General features: G+C 51.1%; 1 protein-coding gene across 1 annotated transcript in view; it reads right to left on the bottom strand.

Moving 5' to 3' along the window:
* LOC121285476 (netrin receptor UNC5C-like) overlaps positions 1–23770 on the bottom strand; it is a 373583-nt gene that overhangs the window by 53598 nt on the left and 296215 nt on the right. The window contains exons 9-14 of the mRNA XM_041201934.1: positions 20248–20439; positions 18750–19103; positions 16431–16518; positions 12553–12721; positions 8238–8471; positions 7366–7515 (exon numbers count right to left, since the gene is read on the bottom strand). Of these exons, the coding sequence (XP_041057868.1) occupies positions 7366–7515; positions 8238–8471; positions 12553–12721; positions 16431–16518; positions 18750–19103; positions 20248–20439 (1187 nt within the window). The remainder of the gene's footprint in view (positions 1–7365; positions 7516–8237; positions 8472–12552; positions 12722–16430; positions 16519–18749; positions 19104–20247; positions 20440–23770) is intronic.

The raw sequence follows: 23770 nt of genomic DNA, 5'->3' as shown, positions 1-23770 counted from the left end.
GTGTGGGTACGGCTGTGGGTGTGGGTGTGGGAGTGGGTACGGGTGTGGGTGTGGGTACGGCTGTGGGTGTGGGTGTGGGAGTGGGTACGGGTGTGGGTGTGGGTATGGGTGTGGGTGTGGATGTGGATGTGGGAGTTGTTACGGGTGTGGGTGTGGGTACGGGTGTGGGTGTGGGTGTGGGTGTGGGTGTGGCTGTGGCTGTGGCTGTGGGTGTGGGTGTGAGTGTGGGTGTGGGTGTGGGTGTGGGTGTGGGTGTGGGTGTGGGAGTGGGTACGGGTGTGGCTGTGGGTGTGAGTGTGGGTGTGGGAGTGGGTGTGGGTGTGGGTTTGGGTGTGGGAGTGGGAGTGGGAGTGGGAGTGGGTACGGGTGTGGGTGTGGGGATGGGTGTGGGTGTGGTTGTGGGTACGGATGTGGGTGTGGGTTTTGCTACGGGTGTGGGTGTGGGAGTGGTACGGGTGTGGCTGTGGGAGTGGGTGTGGGTGTGGGTGTGGGTGTGGGAGTGGGAGTGGGAGTGGGTACGGGTGTGGGTGTGGGTGTGGGAGTGGGAGTGGGAGTGGGTACGGGTGTGGGTGTGGGTGTGGGAGTGGGAGTGGGAGTGGGTACGGGTGTGGGTGTGGGTGTGGGTACGGGTGTGGGTAAGGGTGAGGGTGTGGGTGTGGGTGTGGGTGCGGGAGTGGGTACGGGTGTGGGTGTGGGTGTGGGTACGGGCGTGGGTAAGGGTGTGGGTGTGGGTGTGGGTGTGGGTGCGGGAGTGGGTACGGGTGTGGGTGTGGGTGTGGGTACGGGTGTGGGTGTGGGTGTGGGTGTGGGTGTGGGTGTGGGAGTGGGAGTGGGTACGGGTGTGGGTGTGGGTGTGGGTGTGGGTGTGGGTAAGGGTGAGGGTGTGGGTGTGGATGTGGGAGTGGGTACGGGTGTGATGTGGGTGTGGGTGTGGGTGTGGGTACGGGTGAGGGTGTGGGTGTGGGTGTGGGAGTGGGTACGGGTGTGGGTGTGGGTGTGGGTGTGGGTATGGGTGTGGGTGTGGGTGTGGGTGTGGGTACGGGTGTGGGTGTGGGTGTGGGTGTGGGTACGGGTGAGGGTGTGGGTGTGGGTGTGGGAGTGGGTACGGGTGTGGGTGTGGGTGTGGGTGTGGGTACGGGTGTGGGTGTGGGTGTGGGTGTGGGTACGGGTGAGGGTGTGGGTGTGGGTGTGGGAGTGGGTACGGGTGTGGGTGTGGGTGTGGGTGTGGGTACGGGTGTGGGTGTGGGTGTGGGTGTGGGTAGGGGTGTGGGTGTGGGTGTGGGTGTGGGTAGGGTGTGGGTGTGGGTGTGGGTACGGGTGGGTGTGGGTGTGGGTGTGGGTACGGGTGAGGGTGTGGGTGTGGGTGTGGGAGTGGGTACGGGTGTGGGTGTGGGTGTGGGTGTGGGTACGGGTACGGGTGTGGGTGTGGGTGTGGGTGTGGGTGTGTGTGTGGGTGTGGGAGTGGGTGTGGCTGTGGGAGTGGGTGTGGGTGTGGATGTGGGAGTGGGTACGGGTGTGGGTGTGGGTAAGGGTGTGGGTGTGGGTACGGGTGTGGGTGTGGGTGTGGGTGTGGGTATGGGTGTGGGTGTGCGAGTGGCTACGGGTGTGGGTGTGGGTGTGGGTGTGGGAGTGGATACGGGTGTGGGTGTGGGTGTGGGAGTGGGTGTGGGTGTGGGTGTGGGTGTGGGTGTGGGAGTGGGCGTGGGTGTGGGTGTGGGTATGGGTGTGGGTATGGGTGTGGGTGTGGGAGTGGGTACGGGTGTGGGTGTGGGTACGGGTGTGGGTGTGCGTGTGGGTGTGGGTCTGGGTGTGGGTGTGGGCGTGAGTGTGGGTGTGGGCGTGGGTGTGGGTGTGGGTACAGGTGTCGGTGTGGGTGTGGGTGTGGGGACGGGTGTTGGTGTGGGTGTGGGGACGGTTGTGGGTGTGGGTACGGGTGTGGGTGTGGGTGTGGGTACGGGTGTGGGTGTGGGTACGGGTGTGGGTGTGGGTACGGGTGTGGGTACGGGTGTGGGTGTGGGTACGGGTGTGGGTGTGGGTACGGGTGTGGGTGTGGGTACGGGTGTGGGTGTGGGTGTGGATACGGGTGTGGGTGTGGGTACGGGTGCGGGTGTGGGTGTGGGTACTGGTGTGGCTGTGGGTGTGGGTGTGGTTGTTGGTACGGGAGTGGGTGTGGGTGTGGGTACGCGTGTGGGTGTGGGTGTGGGTGTGGGAGTGGGTGTGGGTGTGGGTACAGGTGTCGGTGTGGGTGTGGGTGTGGGTGTGGGTGTGGGAGTGGGTGCGGGTGTTGGTGTTGGTGTGGGTGTGGGTGTGGGTACGGGTGTGGGTGTGGGTACGGGTGTGGGTGTGGGTACGGGAGTGGGTGTGGGGGTGGGTGTGGGTACGGGTGTGGGTGTGGGTACGGGTGTGGGTGTGGGTACGGGTGTGGGTGTGGGTACGGGAGTGGGTGTGGGGGTGGGTGTGGGTACGGGTGTGGGTGTGGGTACGGGTGTGGGTGTGGGTACGGGTGTGGGTGTGGGTGTGGGTACGGGTGTGGGTGTGGGTGTGGGTGTGGGAGTGGGTACGGGTGTGGGTGTGGGTGTGGGAGTGGGTACGGGTGTGGGTGTGGGTGTGGGAGTGGGTACGGGTGTGGGTGTGGGTGTGGGAGTGGGTACGGGTGTGGATATGGGTGTGGGTGTGGGTACGGGTGTGGGTGTGGGTGTGGGTACGGGTGTGGGTGTGGTTAGGGTGTGGGTGTGGGTACGGGTGTGGGTGTGGGTACGGGTGTGGGTGTGGTTGTGGGAGTGGGTGTGGGTCTGGGTGTGGGTGTGGGTGTGGGTGTGGGAGTGGGCGTGGGTGTGGGTACTGGTGTGGGTACTGGTGTGGGTACTGGTGTGGGTGTGGGTGTGGGAGTGGGTGTGGGTACGGGTGTGGGTACGGGTGTGGGTGTGGGTACGGGTGTGGGTGTGGGAGTGGGTGTGGGTGTGGGAGTGGGTGTGGGTGTGGGTGTGGGTGTGGGAGTGGGTGTGGGCACGGGTGTGGGTGTGGGTACGGGTGTGGGTGTGGGTACGGGTGTGGGTGTGGGTGTGGGTGTGGGTGTGGGTGTGGGTACGGTTGTGGGTGTGGGAGAGGGAGTGGGTACGGGTGTGGGTGTGGGTGTGGGTGTGGGTGTGGGTGTGGGTGTGGGAGTGGGCGTGGGCGTGGGTATGGGTGTGGGTGTGGGTGTGGGTGTGGGTGTGGGAGTGGGCGTGGGTGTGGGTATGGGTGTGGGTGTGGGTGTGGGTGTGGGAGTGGGCGTGGGTGTGGGTATGGGTGTGGGTATGGGTGTGGGTGTGGGTGTGGGTGAGGGTGTGGGTATGGGTGTGGGTGTGGGTGTGGGTGTGGGAGTGGGTGTGGGTGTGGGTCTGGGTACGGGTGTGGCTGTGGGTGTGGGTGTGGGTGTGGGCACGGGTGTGGGTGTGGGAGTGGGTGTGGTTGTGGGTACAGGTGTCGGTGTGGGTGTGGGTGTGGGTACGGGTGTTGGTGTGGGTGTGGGTACGGGTGTGGGTGTGGGTACGGGTGTGGGTGTGGGTGTGGGGACGGTTGTGGGTGTGGGTACGGGTCTGGGTGTGGGTGTGGGTACGGGTGTGGGTGTGGGTACGGGTGTGGGTGTGGGTACGGGTGTGGGTGTGGGTGTGGGTACGGGTGTGGGTGTGGGTGTGGGTGTGGGTACGGGTGTGGGTGTGGGTGTGGGTGTGGGTGTGGGTGTGGGTACGGGTGTGGGTGTGGGTACGGGTGTGGGTGTGGGTGTGGGTGTGGGAGTGGGTGTGGGTACAGGTGTGGGTACAGGTGTGGGTGTGGGTACGGGTGTGGGTACGGGTGTGGGTGTGGGTGTGGGTGTGGGTGTGGGTGTGGTTGTGGGAGTGGGTGTGGGTCTGGGTGTGGGTGTGGGTGTGGGTGTGGGAGTGGGTGTGAGTGCGGGTGTGGGAGTGGGTGTGGGTACTGGTGTGGGTGTGGGTACGGGTGTGGGTGTGGGTGTGGGTGTGGGTATGGGTACGGGTGTGGGTGTGGGTATGCGTGTGGGTATGGGTATGGGTGTGGGTATGGGTACGGGTGTGGGTGTGGGTATGCGTGTGGGTATGGGTATGGGTGTGGGTATGGGTACGGGTGTGGGTGTGGGTATGCGTGTGGGTATGGGTATGGGTGTGGGTGTGGGTACGGGTGTGGGTGTGGGTACGGGTGTGGGTGTGGGTGTGGGTACGGGTGTGGGTGTGGGTGAGGGAGTGGGTACGGGTGTGGGAGTGGGTGTGGGTGTGGGAGTGGGAGTGGGTGTGGGTGAGGGTTTGGGAGTGGGTACGGGTGTGGGTGTGGGTGTGGGTATGGGTGTGGGTACGGGTGTGGGTGTGGGTGTGGGTATGGGTGTGGGTACGGGTGTGGGTGTGGGTGTGGGTGTGGGAGTGGGATTAGGTGTGGGTGTGGGTACGGGAGCAGGTGTGGGTGTGGATGTGGGTGTTGGAGTGGGTGTGGGTGCGGGTGTGGGTGTGGGTGTGGGGACGGGTGTGGGTATGGGTACGGGTGTGGGTGTGGGTGTGGGTATGGGTGTGGGTGTGGGTATGGGTGTGGGTACGGGTGTGGGTGTGGGTGTGGGTACGGGTGTGGGTGTGGGTGTGGGTGTGGGTATGGGTGTGGGTACGGGTGTGGGTGTGGGTGAGGGAGTGGGTACGGGTGTGGGAGTGGGTGTGGGTGTGGGAGTGGGTGTGGGTGTGGGTGTGGGTGTGGGTGTGGGTGCGGGTGTGGGAGTGGGTGTGGGTGTGGGAGTGGGTGTGTGTATGCGTGTGGGTGTGGGTGTGGGTGTGGATACGGGTGTGGGGACGGGTGTGGGTGTGGGTGTGAGGACGGGTGTGGGGACGGGTGTGGGGATGGGTGTGGGTGTGGGTGTGGGTATGGGAGCAGGTTTGGGTGTGGGTGTGGGTGTGGGTACGGGTGTGGGTGTGGGTGTGGGTACGGGTGTGGGTACGGGAGCAGGTGTGGGTGTGGGTACGGGTGTGGGTGTGGGTACGGGTGTGGGTGTGGGTGTGGGTGTGGGTACGGGTGTGGGTGTGGGTGTGGGTACGGGTGTGGGTGTGGGTGTGGGTGTGGGTACGGGTGTGGCTGTGTGTGTGGGTACGGGTGTGGGTGTGGGTGTGGGAGTGGGTCTGGGTGTGGTTGTGGGCACGGGTGTGGGTGTGGGTACGGGTGTGGGTGTGGGTGTGGGTACGGGTGTGGGTGTGGGAGTGGGTACGGGTGTTGTGGGTGTGGGTACGGTTTTGGGTGTGGGTCTGGGTGTGGGTGTGGGTGTGGGTACGGGTGTGGGTACGGGTGTGGGTATGGGTGTGGGTGTGGGTGTGGGTGTGGGTGTGGGAGTGGGAGTGGGAGTGGGAGTGGGTACGGGTGTGGGTGTAGGTGTGGGTGTGGATGTGGGTACGGGTTTGGGTGCGGGTGTGGGTGTGGGTGTGCGTACGGGTGTGGGTACAGGTGTGGGTGTGGGTACGGGTGTGGGTGTGGGTGTGGGTACGGGTGTGGGGACGGGTGTGGGTGTGGGTGTGGGTGTGGATGTGGGAGTGGGTACGGGTACGGGTGTGGGTGTGGGTGTGGGTACGGGTGTGGGTGTGGGTGTGGGTGTGGGTACGGGTGTGGTTGTGGGTACGGGTGTGGGTACGGGTGTGGGTACGGGTGTGGGTACGGGTGTGGGTGTGGGTGTGGGTCTGGGTCTGGGTGTGGGTGTGGGTATGGGTGTGGGTGTGGGTGTGGGTGTGGGTCTGGGTCTGGGTGTAGGTGTGGGTCTGGGTGTGGGTGTGGGTACGGGTGTGGGTGTGGGTACGGGTGTGGGTGTGGGTACGGGTGTGGGTACGGGTGTGGGTACGGGTGTGGGGACGGGTGTGGGTGTGGGTGTGGGGACGGGTGTGGGTGTGGGTGTGGGTGTGGGTGTGGGTGTGGGTGTGGATGTGGGAGTGGGTACGGGTACGGGTGTGGGTGTGGGTGTGGGTGTGGGTACGGGTGTGGGTGTGGGTGTGGGTCTGGGTCTGGGTCTGGGTGTAGGTGTGGGTCTGTGTGTGGGTGTGGGTACGGGTGTGGGTGTGGGTACGGGTGTGGGTGTGGGTGTGGGTACGGGTGTGGGGACGGGTGTGGGTGTGGCTGTGGGGACGGGTGTGGGGACGGGTGTGGGTGTGGCTGTGGGGACGGGTGTGGGGACGGGTGTGGGGACGGGTGTGGGGACGGGTGTGGGTGTGGGGACGGGTGTGGGGACGGGTGTGGGGACGGGTGTGGGTGTGGGTGCGGGTGTGGGGACGGGTGTGGGGACGGGTGTGGGTGTGGGTGCGGGTGTGGGTGTGGGTTCGGGTGTGGGTGTGGGTGTGGGTGTGGGGGTAGGTGTGGGTACGGGTGTGGGTACGGGTGTGGGGACGGGTGTGGGTGTGGGTGTGGGGACGGGTGTGGGGACGGGTGTGGGGACGGGTGTGGGGACGGGTGTGGGTGTGGGTGCGGGTGTGGGGACGGGTGTGGGGACGGGTGTGGGGACGGGTGTGGGTGTGGGTGTGGGTGCGGGTGTGGGTGTGGGTTCGGGTGTGGGTGTGGGTGCGGGTGTGGGTTCGGGTGTGGGTGTGGGGGTAGGTGTGGGTGTGGGTGTGGGTGTGGGGGTAGGTGTGGGTGTGGGGGTAGGTGTGGGTATGGGCGTGGGTGTGGATGTGGGTGTCAGTGTGGGTGTGGATGTGGGTGTGGGTGTGATGTGGGTGACGGTGTGGGTGTGGGTGTGGGTTCGGGTACCCGCCATCTTTGCCGTTTGCCACATAGCTTCTGTTCATTGTGGGTGTGTTTTAAACTCCTGCGGCTCGGTGTAACACAGCCTGTGTCACGTTCCTGATTCCTTGTGCCCAGTGTTAAGTTACTGGTCCGTAAAACATGCATCCCTGGGGTCCAAAATGAGACTAACTACTATCGCGTGTATAGCAGGTCATGGCTTATACTCCAAGCACATATATGGGGCTACAAAAATGGGGTCATCTTATACACCAGGTCAACTTATATGCTGCAATCTAACGTAAACTCTCAATTAATATAAATTGACAACGAGGGACAAGATTCAAAGGTTCAGACGCTGGAGGTGGAGGATGATAGTTTTGGTTGGCCTATGGTGAAGGGGTAATTCTAAAACCCATGGGAGTAAGAGTACATCCAGGTGCAGGGTGGAGCCATCCAATTAAATCTCCAACATGGGGTGCGTGGACCGAATGCACGACCGACTACTTTGTGAAAATTAGGTTCAACCGTTGGGTTAAACTGTCAGGAAACCATGACTTTCCAACTTGCAATGATTCCAGCTTCCCCTCCTGGGTCCACACCTTGTGGGTAATGGCCGCTACATGGAATTCCTACCTGATACTTTGTGAGCAGCTTGCTTCTCCAGAGAGAGTGGGGGATGTCATGGATGGACAAACGCAGGTTATGAGTGCTGTCCTTGAATAGAAGGGTCTTTGGTTCATCCACTAGCTGCCCTCCCAGCTGCCTCTCCAGCTGAATTACTTCCTGTGGACAAAGGTCAGGATTGACTGAGCACAAGGCAAATACAATGGCTTACCCCACAGTGAACAACAATATTGCTGGTCTAATCAAAATGAAGAATAGAGATACACGTCTAGATGTTTCGCCATGATTAAACCGTGCAGATCCTTACCACAACGGACTGGGTTTTCCTCGTTTCCAGAAGAAGAGTTTTACAATTAAACGAAGCAAATGCTTCCTCCTTTAAAAAGGGAACATGGGGCCTGGCCAACTGCGGAATCTAACGTGATGGCAATTGCGCTAATTTTGCCAAAGATCAAAGATTTTCCGAACGATAAGCACTGCCCCTTCCCCCAAGCCTTCAGGATTCTACTCCAAGGACTTGATTCAGGCTGACTCTCCCACTGCAGCACCGAGGGTGCGCTGCACTCTCTGCGGTGCCGTTGGTTGGATGAGACGTTGAACCCTGAGATCCCATGGCACTACTTTGGAGAGGAGCGGGGACGTTACCCTCAGTGTTCTGGCCAATATTTATCAGTCATCCAAACGTGGAAAAAACCGATTACCTGGGCATTACCATGTTGCTTTTTTGTGGGATCTTGCTGTGTTTCCTACATTACAACAGTGACTACACTTCAAAAAGCACTTCGTAAGCTGTTAAGATGCTATGGATGCCCTTTGGTTGTGAAAGGTGCTATATCAACGCAAGTTCGTTCTTACTTCCTTCTGACACACGACTGAGGTACCTTCAGAGTGTCTTGCGTATCGTCCAGGCAGTAGACACGGATGCTGTACTCAAGTGAGTTGCAGACCACTGGCACAAATATGGCCAGCTTCAGACGTCTGGTTGCTGACTTGTCGATGGATTGTCCCACCAGGCAGTAGGTGCCAAGCTGCTCGGTCACTATGTGGCAAGTTTGGGGGTCCAATTGGATGTAACAGGGGGTGGTGAGTGTCTCTGATCCTAGAACCACCACATCCTGTGGAGGAAGAGAATAAAAAATATGCACAGAGTTCAATAACTCAGACTCTTTCACATGGTCTGCCCTCCTAAGCATGGCCTTTAGACTTTTTTTTACTGGCGTGAAGCATCTTTTAGGTTTATTTGAAAATATAAGAATAGTTGGTGTTATAAATAGGCAGTCTCCACTATATATGCCCAGTGTGGAAATTTATGATGGACAAGATGGGTGTGACAAATACGTGACAACAGATGTCAAATTTCAATACGAGAGGTTTGGGGAGGGCATTGTCGGGTTCGGGGCTCAGACAGCTGAAAGCACGGCCAACAAGGGTAGAGCGGTTAAAATGGGGAAAGCGCGGGTGGACAGGATCGGAGGAGCGCAGAGGTTGTGCGAGTCCGTGAAGGCAATCTCTTGCAGAATCCGTTATATCCTTTCCAACAGTCACTCTGGCACAGCAAGGGAGGATTCAAGCAAGGGCTCAGTCTTCAAAATGGGCTCGAGGAGATGGGATTTGGGCCTATTTTTGGCAAGGCTGTAATCAATGGAGATATCAGCTCCAATATAGCTTCCATCATCTCAGTTTGAGATGTCAGGAGATTTAAGTGCAGAAGAGGTGTATTCGTCTCGAAACATTTAACTCTTGTTCCTCTCTCCACAGACGCTGCCAGACCTGCTGAGTATTTCCAGCATTTTCTGTTTTTATTTCAGGTTCAGCATCCACAGGGTATTTTGTTTTTAAGTGTAGCTCTGGAGAGACAGCATATATCCAAACTAAATCAGAACAGCTGTGAGAAATGCAACCAAAATGATGTGGGAGCAGGAGACTGCCAAAACCAACCACGCTCAAGAAACTTCTACACCAAGAATTAGTAAAATCCAAGAATAACAATCTTAAAACTATTAAAGGATAATTCCCACTCCAATGTCTCTTGAAACCACGCTAATCATTTAAAATTGTTTTAGGAACATTTTCCTTTCTTTACTAAGTTTACTTTTAATGTCACTGTTATTTTTGGCATGTCATGTTCCTCACACTCCATTTTTACAAAAATGATTCACTCTGCGTTTTCAGATTTCTCTCACAGTGAACACCATTCTCCAACTGAATGTCAACTTGCTCCAATCCCACCACCCCACACCACCTCACCTACCTTTGGTGAGATACCCCTAGCTTTCTCCCCAGTCTCTCATGTCTGCTCAAACCCTATACCCAAGCTGCCCATTCCCATTCCCTCCTCCTTCCCCGCACGATCAGGTTGGTTTGACAGTGCGCTGAGCATTGGAACTTCTCTGGTTGTGATATATATATATATATATATATATATAGATAGACAGAGAGAGTGAGAGCGAACCTGGTCACCTAGTTGTAGAAAGATGGTTAAAGCCATGAAGATTCTGCATTGCAACAGCAGCTACTGTTCAAAAATAAGGTACTTTATCGGTTTTGAAGCATTTTAAGGGAATCACCGAACGATACAGCATAGAAGTAGGCCATTCAGCCCATTGTGTCAATGCTGACTCTTTGAAAGATTTACCCAATTAGTCCATCCCCACTGCTCTTTCCTCATAGCCCTGCTAATCTTTTCCCTTAGCGTATTTACCCAATTTTCTTTTGAAAGTTGCTATTTAATCTGTCTCCATCGCCCTTTCAAGCAACACCTTCCAGATCACAACAACCAATGGTAACATGAGGATCCCAATGCACAGAATTTATAATCTCGATTCATCTAGACATGAACTTACCCTCTTCCAGACTCCCTTTCACCTGTATCTTTTTCTTACACAGCAAAATAAACTAATCTGAGGAAGAGTCACACGGACTCGAAGCATTTAACTCTGTTTCTCTCTCTCTCTCTCTCCACAGATGCTGAGTTCTCCCAGCGTTTTGTGTTTTTATCTAAAATAAAATATCTGCTCAGGACACAATTAGTGTGTACACTGAGGCATCCCTGAGTGACAGGAATTGCGTAAGTACCTCAAAAGGAAAAGTTTTGCAGGACCATAGGAAAAGAATGGGGGATGTTGGGGTGGTGGGGGGTGGGGAGGAGAGCGAAGGTATTAGATATCTCTTTCAGGAAGCCAGCATGGGCATGGTGAGGTGAATGCCTGCCTTCGATCCTGCATCATTCCCTGATTTTATTTCGTTGCCAAGGAACCCATTGCAGGTCTGTCCCTTTAGTTTTTTTTTAATGTCTTTGCTACAACTTGCAGGTATCATTTCCAGGATGGAGGGTTGAAAGAAATAAAATGCCGACGATAGGGAATATTTTAATTCTACGTGGGGAGGGATTGTGTCTGGGAAAAGGCCGAGGCTCATGGGTTTGGTCAGGACTAGGTTCATTGGTTGGCACGGGGATGTGTTGAATAGTGAAAACCTGCTCAGTATTGCCTCAGCCAAAAAAAAATGTACTCCCAGCATTCAGTTCGCTTAAATACATAGGGCTACAATTTCCTCTTTGGGTACAATTGGGAAATTGCACCCTATATGCACTGGGAATTGCGCTGGTTAGTTACCTCCTCCTCCTTCAGGTACCATGCCCTAAGAGGGCATCGGTGCCCATGAGCTTCCATTGGATTGAGCCATGATTACGCTTGGCAAAGTACTGCAGTGGGTCGCCAATGCCTCCTGCAGTATGGCTGATCAGGAAACTCTCCCAGTCTTACCGCCTGCCAACAGGCGTATTGGAAGGATTTATAGGCTGATAATCAACCTGTTTGGCCACGTTATGGACACATGTCCCATGGGCATCCAGTCCTGGAGTGGGACACACATGAACCTGGAGCTGCTGGTTCAGAGGGTGCAGCTGTGTCACAAGACCTCCCCTATCGGTTAGGTTACTTCTCGAATTTCTGCCAAAATTCATTTACACAAACACAATCATATCTTCCGTGAACCAGTGGACTGGGTAGTGTAATAAAGCTTAATTCTCTCCAAATTTTTCATTAAAAGTGATTCCTGATGTATTTAAGAGACGGAACCTGATGCTGTTTTGTTAATAAAGCTGAAATCGGGTTCATCCACCAATAATAAGCAGTGTTAAGGAGAGTGTTCAGCCCTTTACGTGCGAGCGACCTGATTTAAAATCACCGAAAATGACTTTAAGTATTATCCTGAACCATTTCGCAGCTCCATTGACGTCTACTAGTTGGTTTCTCAGTGAAATAAAATATCTTTAATGCGAAAAACCTTTTAGAACGAGCTTGTGAGTGTCTGTGAGCCGAAAAGGAATGAGTGCAATTTGAAGAGTCTTCCTGATCCCAGCGCAATCAGCAGAATCTCGCTGCTTCAACCAGTGGGCACGGCCAGTTTTGTGAGCAGAGCCTGGCTTGGGCAAATTCAATCGTTCCTGGCAAAAAAAAAAGGATTGCGGGAAGCAGGAGGGCGAGTGGTTTTGGAACCCACTCATTCACGTTTAAAAACTCCCAGATTCCTTTCCACATAATGTGGTTGAAAAGCGAGGCGGGTTGTCGAAGCCTCTCGTCCTACACTCATCACCAGGACAAATGCAAGAACACCAAATTTCAAACCATCACAATTTATACTGCAGGAGAAAAAGGTGCCGATGGGTCGGCAGGTCAACACTGATTGGCCAAGGCGATTGCCATGGAGAAAGCAAAGAGGAACTATAGACTCCCGAGGCTTCTGAGTGTTTTAAAAAAATGCACAAGGGCTGAACATATTCCTTTTTGTGCTAAAAACAAAAAACTGCGGATGCTGGAAATCTAAAACAAAGACAGAATTACCTGGAAAAACTCAGCAGGTCTGGCAGCATCGGCAGAGAAGAAAAGAGTTGACGTTTCGAGTCCTCATGACCCTTCGACAGAACCCTTCATCTGAAGGGTCACGAGGACTCGAAACGTCAACTCTTTTCTTCTCCGCCGATGCTGCCAGACCTGCTGAGTTTTTCCAGGTAATTCTGGTTTTCCTTTTTGTGCTGCCTGATGAGATTCCACCCATACCATGTTGGGTGTAAATACCAGAAACAGGGGGGAGAAATTCCACCCTTGAGTGGAATTTTAACAGCTCATGCCTCTGAACTTCCCAAAACCTCAACAACGAGCTTATTTCCTGACGTCTGTGTTAATAATCTCTCACCTCCCAGTTTCCTTGAGCTGACAAACTCTTGAGCTGGATGAGCCAGTTCTCACTGTTGGGTTCAGCACAGTGATGCATGGACAGAACCACAGGCCTGGTCAGCAGGGCACCTGGTGGACCACAGCTCACCACAGGGCTCAGCAATGTCTGACTGCCCTCTAGTGACGGCCTAGGGATAAGACAGACACAGGTGAATAACAGCAAGAACAGCATCAATCGGTATTCGTAATGAGCCGTTAATGTGGTAAAAACGTCCAAAAGCACTTCAGAGAAACTTGATCAAACACAATTTGACACCGACCATGTAAAGGAGACATTAGGGCAGACGGCCGTAAGTCTGGCCAAAGAGGTAGGTTTTGGGGAGAGTTTTAAGGCAGGAGGGAGGTGGAGAGGGTAAGGGAGGGAATTCCAGGGTTTATGACCTAGGCACTTGAAGGCACAAAGGGGAAGCGATTTAAAGTGGGGAATGCTCAAGGGGGACAGAATTGGAGGAGTGATTTCAGTTATCAAGCCATTCTGTCTCCTCCTGTGCTGAGCATTGTAGAATCTCCAACCCCAGACTATCGCTGGCAAGTCACATTTAATTCCAGTTGAGCATTAACATTAACAGGCAAACCTAACATTTCTAAAAGGCATCCTCACAACAGAGTTTCCCTGTTGCCGATTACGCTGACTGGATTCACCACATGAAACCCGCAGAATGGATTTGGGTTTTTTTTTCATTTTTCTAACACGCGGATGCCAGCCTGGTGGTTACAACCTGGATGATCTCTGGGAGGAGGTTTCTGGGACATTCGGCCCAACGCAGGAATTGTCATGGGGGTGGGTGGGGGGGGTGGGGGGGCTACAGGAAATTTAACAGACCCGCAAAAGGTCCGCTGACTTTGGGTGGGAATTTCCGGCCCTGTGCTCTGGGTGGGACTGGGAAACTCCGCCAATAATGTCTCTGGTTATTTGGGTTACAACCCAAGTGAGGCAAGTCTTCCCGTTCTGTGCCACAAATGGTATTTTGAGGAGTCCGGCCACACAGCGTTTTACAAACATGTCGGTGAATATGTGGTAAAAGCAAAAATACCATGGAGGCTGGAGATCGTAAATAATAAACAGAAAAACTCAGCAGCTCTGGCTGCGTCCGTGGAGAGAGAAACAGGGCTAACGTTTCGAGTCCAATGTGACTCTTCTTCAGACCTGAATATTTGGTGATCTAGATCTAAGCGTCCCCTGTTCTTCATGCCCCCCACCTCCCGACACCCTTTGTCATCGTATCCCTGCTCAGGCCACCCTAGGGTGTACGCGCTGAGACATTATTGAGTAAAGGATATTGAGCCCAGGGTGAATCGGCTGTTCAGCATTGGTAGGGAGCCTCCCCTCAGAATTCTCTGCCAAGTGCTCCCACTTTCTGTCCTCTACTCCAACAAGACTGAGCCAGGAATCTTGCGGAAACCCCCACTTTAAATGGCAAATAGGGCTTTCCATTGCAAATTTACTGAGGCCACGCTGATATTCAGTGCCCTTGATAGCTCCTAAACGGAGGGTGGATAAACCTCCTTTTAAATGGGGAAGTGGTAGCACTGCAGCAATGTCCCTGGAGTAGCAATCCAGAGGCCCAGACTAATGCCCTAGGCACCATAGCAGTTAGTGGAATTTCAATTTAATGAACTTAAAAATAAATCTGGAATATAAAGCTGGCCTTAGTCGTGGTGACCGTGACAACTATCACTGCTTGTTGTAAAAACCCATCTGCTGCACTAACGTCCTTCAGGGAAGGAAATCTGCCATCCTTACCCTGTCTGGCCTACATGTGACTCCAGACCCACAGCAACATGACTGACTCTTAACTGCCCCCTGAAATGGCCTTGCAAGCCATTCAGATCAAGGGCAATTAGGGATGGGCACCAAGCGCTGGCTTTGTCAGCCATGTCCACACCCCATGAAGGAATTAAATTTTTTTTTATTATAAATGTCTTGAGAGAAAGTGTGGAGTGATGTGAATGTGGCAGAGCTACCGCCGACCATTAAGAGGCTATTCAGCCCATTAATTAACTTGAATTTTTTTGCTGTCTGAAACAATAGACCAGACGGCCTTTGCATTTTTTGCAAAACCTTATCCGGTTGGTGTTGGGGGTCGGTGGGGGAGGAATGAAGTTTCCAACAGTGAATAAAAGAAAAATAGAAATTTTTAAAACTCATTTTTGACATGTCGCTGTCCGTGTGACAGAGTCGCATGTTTCCCTTCCTCTTCAAATCTTTATTCTTCATTTAAAAAAATCTCCAGCTCCCCGAGGCAGCTCTGTGCCTTCAGGGGAGCTCTCACTGTGCCTGGCCGATTCTCCCGTCCCCTGGACGGGCCACGATAAACCAGAGACAACCACCATCTTAGCTGCGCGGATTTGCCTCCGAGTTGGCGGCGGACCCGCTTCCGACTTCCGGCCGAAACATCGCACGAGCGCGGGATAACGTCGGGACGCTCGCCCGATGTCACCTCGCGCAGTTTCGGGTCCAATCGGGTCGGGCAGGTACCCCCGAGCGCCCGCCCTAAAAACTCTGCCCCTGGAGTGGAGATCCTGGTCGGCTGGTAACTGTCCGTTTTATTTTTTTAAAAAAAATTGTTCTGTAACTCTCTGGGTTTTGAGCTTTTTGTTAATAAAGCTGTTGGATTTGCAGTGGGGTTGTGTCGGTCGTAACTCCCAATCGCTCAAACGTTCCAGGCTTGTGCCTTCCAGATGGTGGTGGACAGGCTTTGGTGAGGAGATGCGTTACCCAACTGTTGCTGTCGCAGATGTGAGCAGGAGATAGATAATAAATACAAAATCTCACCTGGGAGGAAGTTAGAGCAGAGGAACGAGGGAGCAGGAAAGTGCAAAAAAAAACAATAAGGAAAGGTTATGAGGAGTTTCTCAGTCCCTGGTGAAGATGAGGCCCATCCCTCTTTGAGTCAGTGCAGGAATCCTGCCTCTTCTTGGATCCCAGCTCAGCCCATACAAATATAAACACACAGGGCAGAATTTGGCTGTCGGTGAGCAGGGGGGTGGGGCCTGCTCGCCGACGTGTAAAATGATGCGCGGTGATGTCGGGCAGAACCCCCGATGTTATCCCGCCCCATTTAAATTTTCAGGAAGGCGGGGGCGCAGCCAAATCAGCTGTGGGCCCGCCGACCTGTCAATGGCCAATCGAGGCCATTGACAGGATCATTGAAACAATTAAAGGACCTGCCCGTCCAACCTTAAGGTCAGCGGGCAGGCCAGGAGCCCCGGCGGGCAATAGAGAACATGGAACCTCATCCACCAGCAGGATGAGGTTTTATGTAGGGATTTAAAAATTGTAATGAAGTTATTCTGTAAATTATGAACATGTCCCAACTCGTGTGACATTGTCATATCAGGGGGACATGTGAGGGACTTTTCTTTTCTCTATTTTTAATATTTTTCAAAGTCCAGGCGATCTCCCTGAGGCTGCACTTAGCCTCGGGGAGATACGCGCTCTTTTGTGCGCATGTGTGAAAGAGCGCACTCTCAATTTCAGGGATTCCTCCCTACCCGCACAGGCTTCCCTGTGGACATCACGCTGGGCAGGGCTTAATTGGCCCGCCCACCTAAAATGGCGGCAAGGCCCGCTTCACTGGCGGGGATCGGCTCCCTGCCCACCGGGATTGGGTCAGGTCTGCCCACCCAACAGGCAGAAAATTCTGCCCACAGAGAGGGTCAAGGGTATGAGCCTCCAAATATTATTCTCTAAACATGGAGAGTCTGATAGAAGCAGCATATAGTTATATAGATACGCATTCTTGCAGAAACAGGGTATGCGGCATTAACACACAGGCATGCACATGTGGAGCATTTTCTAAAAGAATCAGGTTAATTTCGATCGGAGTAAATTACCTCATGTTATCTTTCCGATGGACTGTTACGTACATCTCATAGGCTCTGCCTGGGGGAATGGCTCCTGCTGGCACCAGTAACCTTACTCCTAGTATTGACAGAACACACAACTGCGTAGTGAGAAGGAGGTAAAGCCACAATTGGCTGTTGACAACTTTATCTTGCAAAGAAAAAAAGACACCTAAATCCCTCTGCCTGTTTCCTACTTAGTGTTACAGACAAAACCGGAATGCCCACAAATTGCCAAGCAGCCAAAATTTATCCTGAGCGGAACTCAAAGTCATCACATTTTTACTTGACATAGAGTTTTGGAGGTCTTGCTGATTTTTCCTGGTTTTTTTTTGGAAGGGACCTTCACTGTGGAAATCTAGGTCATACTCAGCACAAACTGAAAGACAATAAACAAAGAGCTCGCAATGAATGAGGACTCACTGAGGGAGGACTGCACTGTTGGAGGTGCCTTGTCTGTCCTCATCATGTCAACGTAAAAGATTTCCTGGCATTATTTTGAAGAAGAGCAGGGAAGTTCTCACCAGTCTCCTGGGCAAAATTCACCCTTCAGCCAAAATCACTGAATTTCTGGTCATTATCACATTGCTGTTCCTGGGAGCTTGCTGTGCACAAATTGGTTGCTGCATTTCCAACATTGAAACAGTGAGTACATGTCCAAAAGTACTTCATTGGCCGTAAAGCACTAAGGGATGTTCGGAGATTGTGAGATGCCCTATTTAAGTGCAAGTTCACTCTTTTTATGATCGACCCTACAAGTTTGGAATGTGAACTTTACTGTGTTCCACACACCCTCCCTTTGTTCGCTTCTCTGCCTTTCTCCGTCACTCATTTCCAACCTGCTGCTGCTCTGTCAGTGATGGAAAAGCGTGAGATGGAGGCAGCTATCACAGGAAAGGAACTGCTGAGTTTCAAGACAAACAGCAGAAACACGCTTAAACCTTTGCAAGAACACCACTGTTGTGAGTCGTAAAGGCAGTAGGCTGTGGAGTAAAGGATTAACATTACAGGTTATGAAGAAACAAATATGATTGTGGTGCATGAGCTGTTCAAAATGCCAAACAATTGTTTTAACTACTGATGTCCTTGTCAACTTGACAGATTCAAGTTCCATTGAACACCATCCTCCAAGGGCTAATCCTGACTTGTCAAGTGTGTCAGAAGGTCCAGTTCGCTACTGGACTTGTGGACACAAATAGGGAGCTTTTGGGTCAGTGCACCATCGCCTTAGCCTTGCAGAAGAAAGGATCTTCAAACTCTAAGCATCCTCTATGATTCTTAACCCAGTACCTCGTGGGTTAGGAGACTGTGACATAAAACTGTTGACAACTTGGGATAAAGCTATCAATCTTAGAAAGAGAGACAAGGAGGAATGGGTTGTGTGGAAATGGAAAAAAAATTACACTGGTGAAGAAACTCCAGAGAAAAGTCTTCCTTCTCTCAGAGGCTGTTCCATCAATCTTTCCTTCCATCGTTGATCTACTCCACTACCACCTATCCTAACTTAGGCAACCCATAATAATCAGACAGGGACTCCCGTCATGGCAAAGTTTCTGAAGTTGGGATTAAATGAATAAAACTGGAGCTTGCAACTGGTTGAGCTACAAGTGTCTTGGCAATTCTCAATATGACACAGAATATTCAGCACAGAAGCAGGCCTTTCAGCCCAATGTGTCTGTGCTAGACAGTGACAATGGGCACACAGAAGGGAAGAAGATTTCGTTCCTTCAACATTGACATCCCTCAGCTGAAAGCCACAAACCCAACCTTTCTCATCCACCCCCCACCACAAAGAGCATTTACAAATTTGAAGATGTAGAAAGGAGAAAGAGCCTTTCATGCTCCCAGGATGTTCCAAAGAGCTTTGCAGCCAATGAAGCCAAGTCAAGGCCCCCGCCTGGAGATTCCTGTGAGACCCACTTCAGCTACTTGGTTGAACTTGTAGAGAATGGTTGAGAGGCCGTGACTGAGGAAGCACTCAAAGTGGAATTAAGATAAATGACCTCCAGATGGACCAGATTTGATGGGCATTGAGGTACCTCCCCTTTGGAGAGTCTTCTATTCTTAAAATAATTGGTGCGGTCAAGTGCTAACCAAGCTTTCTTGTGATTGTCACGCGATTGGACTTTGAGCATTCGGGATAAAGTTTGATTCCTGGAAACCCTTGTCAAACAAACATTCGAGTTTCTTAACAAATTCAGAACAAGCAGCAACCCCCACCCCCTCCTCCGTCAATGATAAAAAGTAAAATAACTGTTGAACTAGAATTTGTTTCCAACAGGAGGAGTCACGGGTTCAGCAGAAGTTTACCTGAGTCGGGTACAATGAGATGTCCTCCCAGAATGTTGAAACTCCCAAAAGTACTGCATGATGGATCCTTCTGCTGAGCTGGGCTCTGGCTCTTGACATTCTGGGCCTCGTTGTCAAGGAGTGACTCCGTGAGCTGTGGGGAGAGCTTTGATGCCAGGTCCCCCGGCTCAGCCTGGGGTGTCACACCGCAGGGGGAGTTGTACACCTTAATTTTAAGGTTGGGCAGGGGATCGAGCAGCGGCGAGTTGGTCATCGGGATCTTGTCTGAGATATCGTGCAGGGCGTACATGGGGCCTCTGTACATGGCAGCAGCAGCTGTGAGGTCCGGTTGAACTGCCAGGAGGTGGGAGTTATCTGTGCGAAAGGAGAGCAGTGGATAATTGTGTGAGGAACCCTCAACTCTCAACATTAAAAAAACAAGTTCTATCCACCCATCTATTTTAAATAAAGACAGGTTTAGTGAATCATGGTGTCATAGTGGTAATGCTACTGGACTGGTAATCCAGAGGCCTGGATTAATACTCTGCAGACATGAGTTTGAGTACCCACAGCCCCCAGCCCTGCAATGGCAGCTACTGGAATCCGATTAAAGCTGGTTAAAAAGCTAGACTCATTAATAATGATCATGAAAGTAATGGAATGTTATAAAAATCCACCTGGTTTACTTGTGCCGTCCAGTGGGAGGCAACCTAGCTTCCTTACTGGGTCTGGCCTAACAGATCCACAGCCACGTGGTTGAGTCTTAACTGTCCTCTGAAATTGCCTGGCAAGTCACTCAGTTGTACCAAGCCACTAGACAAAGGGCAAATCACTCCCTAACAGCACTGTGGGTGTACCTACACCGCATGGACTGCAGCAGTTCAAGAAGGTGGCTCACCACCACCTCCTCAAGGGCAATTAAAGATGGGTAACACATACTGGCCTAGCCAGCAATTGCCTACATCCCAAGAACAAATAATAACATAAAACCTTGTGTGTGTCTGACAGTCTTGCAGGTGTGAACAGGTCTACCAGCGCTGTATTCTTGCCCACTGCAATTACAAGTCTCTAGGTCTACATCTGCCAGGTCCCTTCTTCACCTTTCACTCTGCTCCTTCCTTCTATCCTTTAGTTGATAAGAGTGAAAGAAAGAATTCCCATGAACATTTTCCCCTGCTCCCAATTGTTGCTAAAGTGCAAGCAGGAGGTTTTACCTAAACTTACCTCTTGGTTATCAATGACACTAAATGAACGTAAATGCTCAGCACATAATTGGCCAAGAATGTTAAGAGAGAGGGGAAATCTCTCTGATAGTTTCTCAATGTAGGGCTTTGGCTTAACGTAGAGGCTCTTATATCAGTGCCTCATAGTGTGTGGTCAAGGCAATAAGTTCAAAGATTACAATTCCCCCAACACAGATCTTTGGCCTTTAGAATGTCAAAATTGGATCACAAAAAAAAACTCCAGAACATCATTTTAGGTCCAAAGTTAAAAAAAAAGAGGGCTCAAACCAACTAACCTTGCCTGGATGTCTTGATGCTCACTGGCTGAAACCCACCGTTCAGGGCTGCAGAGTCTCTGATGTCAGAGCTGAAGTCACGGTGGTTCTTACGATACACAAACATCACCACGACCAACAAAATGGCGAGGCACACGATCACCGCCACCACCACAGCGACATAGAGGGCAACATCATCTGATCCTGGCGCAGCTGCGGAGGAACCAGAATGGAGGGAGTTGGAATCTTGTAGGCCATCCAATCCCGAGGGAGCACTGAACTCATATGTGGGACACTGAGACTGAGACACAATCTGCCCTTGCACCACCCCCACTAACCCCGCACCCACCCACTGCCCCACCACCCCACCAACTCACATGGTTTGGGAAACCCCTCTTTAATGAAAAAAAAAATTTGCGGGAGAATTTCGGGGTTTTCACTGTAATAAACTTTCCACGAGATCGTGCGATTTTGATGGTAGCCGTCAATTATGGAGCAAAACGAGCTCTCTCCCACTTCTCCTGCACAGGAGGACTCTGGATGTGAGCACTGCTGGTTGACAAATGAACCAAAGTTCAAATTAACCCAGATAAAAGTTCAATAACAATGTCTGCGATTCAGAGTTTTGTCTGCCCAGAAATCAAAGATATGTTTTCTTGGGTTGAGATTTCCCTGGTGGAATATCCCCATTGGAAATTCCAAATTTCATCTTTTGAAAATAAGTAGGTTAATGCCCATGGAGCTTTCATTCAACAACAACTTGCATTTATGTGACGTCTTTAATGTAGTAAAATGCCCTGCAACTCGCCACAGGGGCATAATCAGATCCAATGTGTCATTGAGCTACGTAGGAGATATTAAAACAGGTCATCAAAAAACTTGGTCAAAGAGGTAAGTCTTAAGGAACATCTTAAAGGAGGAGAGAGAGCTGGGGAGAGGTTTAGAGAGGGAATTCCAGAGCTTGGGACCTAAGCAGCTGAAGGAATGGTCACCAATAGATGAAAATCAGAGATGCACAACGGGCTGAATTTGGAGGTACTCAGATATCTCTAAGTAGAAAAGAGAGTTGTAGGGCTGAAAGAGGTTACAGAGGATAAAGTGGTGATGCATTTTGCCATGAATATTGTACAATGTGCATTGTACTCATTTGTGTGGGTACAGGACCTATGGTGAGAGGTCAGATGATTTAGTCAGAGCAGTCGATTCAGGCTTAGGCGATTTTCTCACCCCAGATGAATTGGATCCATTGACTTCTCAACATCAATCCCTAAATGCATTCCCATCACATAAAAACTTACCCATAGTTTTATGAAATAATAATATAATTCTTTAGCGCTATTTTAATAAAAAAAAACATTTCCGGCTAAATTTCTCCTTCTCTCTGCACAAATAAATGACATTGCACTGAGCGATATTGCTAACATCTGCATGAAAGTCCATTATCTGTGAACATTAACCAATCTATTTTAAAATGGGGGAGGGATGGACCTTCCCTGGGGATAGGAGAATGTTGATTCAGAAAGGTACAGGGGAACCTCTTCATCCTGGACATTGGCATTTAGAATTGGCACCACAGAAACATCTGGAACCAGAGTGAACCATTCAGTCTCTTGAGCCCAGTTGCCATTCCACTGAGGCATTACTAATCTGTAACTCAACTTTATATTTCCACCTTGAGACCCTTACTGAACAGAAATCTTTGATCTCAGTCTTGAAAGCTTCAGTTGTTTCCAGAGTCTCCAGGTTTTGGTGTTCCACATTTCTACGACCTTTTGTGTGACAACATGATTTCTGATTTCGATCCCGAGTCCCCATTCCTAATTTTAAGATTGTGTCCCCTTGCTAATTACCCTCACCAGAGGAATTGGATGCTGCATATCTAAGCTAATGAATCCTTTTAACATTTTAAATACCTTGATCAGCTCACTCCTTGATCTTTTATGTTCAAGTCAAATTTATGTAATCTATCCTCATAACATAACACACTAAGCCGCTTCATTTCCTCTGGGTCTGCTCTCACAACATCTTGACTGGGCAGCACAATGAGGGGAGTGGGGGGAGCAGGGAAATAGTGATATACGCCCTTAAGGGACCTCTTAAATTGAGTGATAACTTGCTGCTTTCTTCAATCTGTTCAAATGACTAATCCCAAAATACCGTAGGAACAATTTTCACCATGGGCAGTGATAAAATGCTGGTCATCTACCATACTTACAACTGACTTAAGTTGGTAAGCAGATACTGAGAAGCATTAATAGCTACAGGGAGATATGATATGGTAGCTATAATGGTGTTACAGCTTAGATTTGGACAAGACTGGGAGCTTTAGTAGTTCTGCTTGTAGCATCTGCAGCATTGAAATTGAGATAAAAGCAAAAAACTGCGGATGCTGGAAATCCAAAACAAAAATAAAAATACCTGGAAAAACTCAGCAGGTCTGGCAGCATCTGGGGAGAGGAACACAGTTAATGTTTCGAGTCCGTATGACTCTTCAACAGAACTAAGGAAAAATAGAAGAGAGGTGAAATATAAGCTGGTTTAAGGTGGGGGGGGGGGGATGGGACAAGTAGAGCTGGATAGAGGGCCAGTGATAGGTGGAGATAACCAAAGGATGTCACAGACAAAAGGACAAAGAGGTGTTGAAGATGGTGATATTATCTAAGGAATGTGCTAATTAAGGGTAGAAAGCAGGACGAGCAAGATACAGATAGCCCGAGTGGGAGTGGGTTGGGGGGAAGGGATCGAAATAGGCTAAAAGGTAGAGATAAAATAATGGATGGAAATACATTTAAAAATAATGGAAATAGGTAGGAAAAGAAAAATCTATACAAATTATTGGAAAAAAGTTCTGTTGCCACACTGGAATGTAAGGATGTTCTGTAGAGAGGTTGTGAGACAAGAATCATCATCAATATAGTTGAGGAACAGGCTGGAAAATGATCCAATTCTTGCGACACTGAGGCCACCAAAGTAGATGAGTTAAAGGAGGGAGAAGAGAGTTCAGAGAGAATACAAGAACAAAGGATTAACATTGGGTTGTGAAACTATCGCAAGGTGTACTGAGTTAACATTAGTGCCACAGTAGAGGACGCTTCGCTTTCAAGTCTGATCTGCTTCAATTGTGGGTAATAATGTGAGTCAATTAAGTGATATAAGGGTAGAGAACAATTAGGAAAAAGCAATTATGTGAAAATAATTTTAAAAAGGAGGATAATGAAGAGTCAAAGATGAGCCGGCTCATGATGGTTAGGCCCCAGCGAGTGCAGTTTGGGGAACTCCACTATAGGAAGGACATTAAAGAGTTGGCGGCATAAATTTACCAGAATGATGCCAAAGAAGAGAAACTATACTCATGAGGAGACACTTGAGATACTGAGAATTACTTCACTGTGCCATAGAAGGTTAAGAGGAGATTTAATGGCGGTTTTTTAAAAGAAAAATTATGAAGGGTTTTTATAGGATGAATGGATTTCCTCTGTTTGGGGAAATTGGTGATGAGAGAGATCATTCATATAATATTCTCTCTGGGAGAGTATGGAGAGAG

This window comes from Carcharodon carcharias, chromosome 1 (genome assembly GCF_017639515.1).
Source record: "Carcharodon carcharias isolate sCarCar2 chromosome 1, sCarCar2.pri, whole genome shotgun sequence".
NCBI classification, from domain to species: Eukaryota; Metazoa; Chordata; class Chondrichthyes; order Lamniformes; family Lamnidae; genus Carcharodon; species Carcharodon carcharias.
The sequence above is the reverse complement of the archived record's forward strand: the minus strand, read 5'-3'. Positions and strand labels throughout refer to the sequence as shown.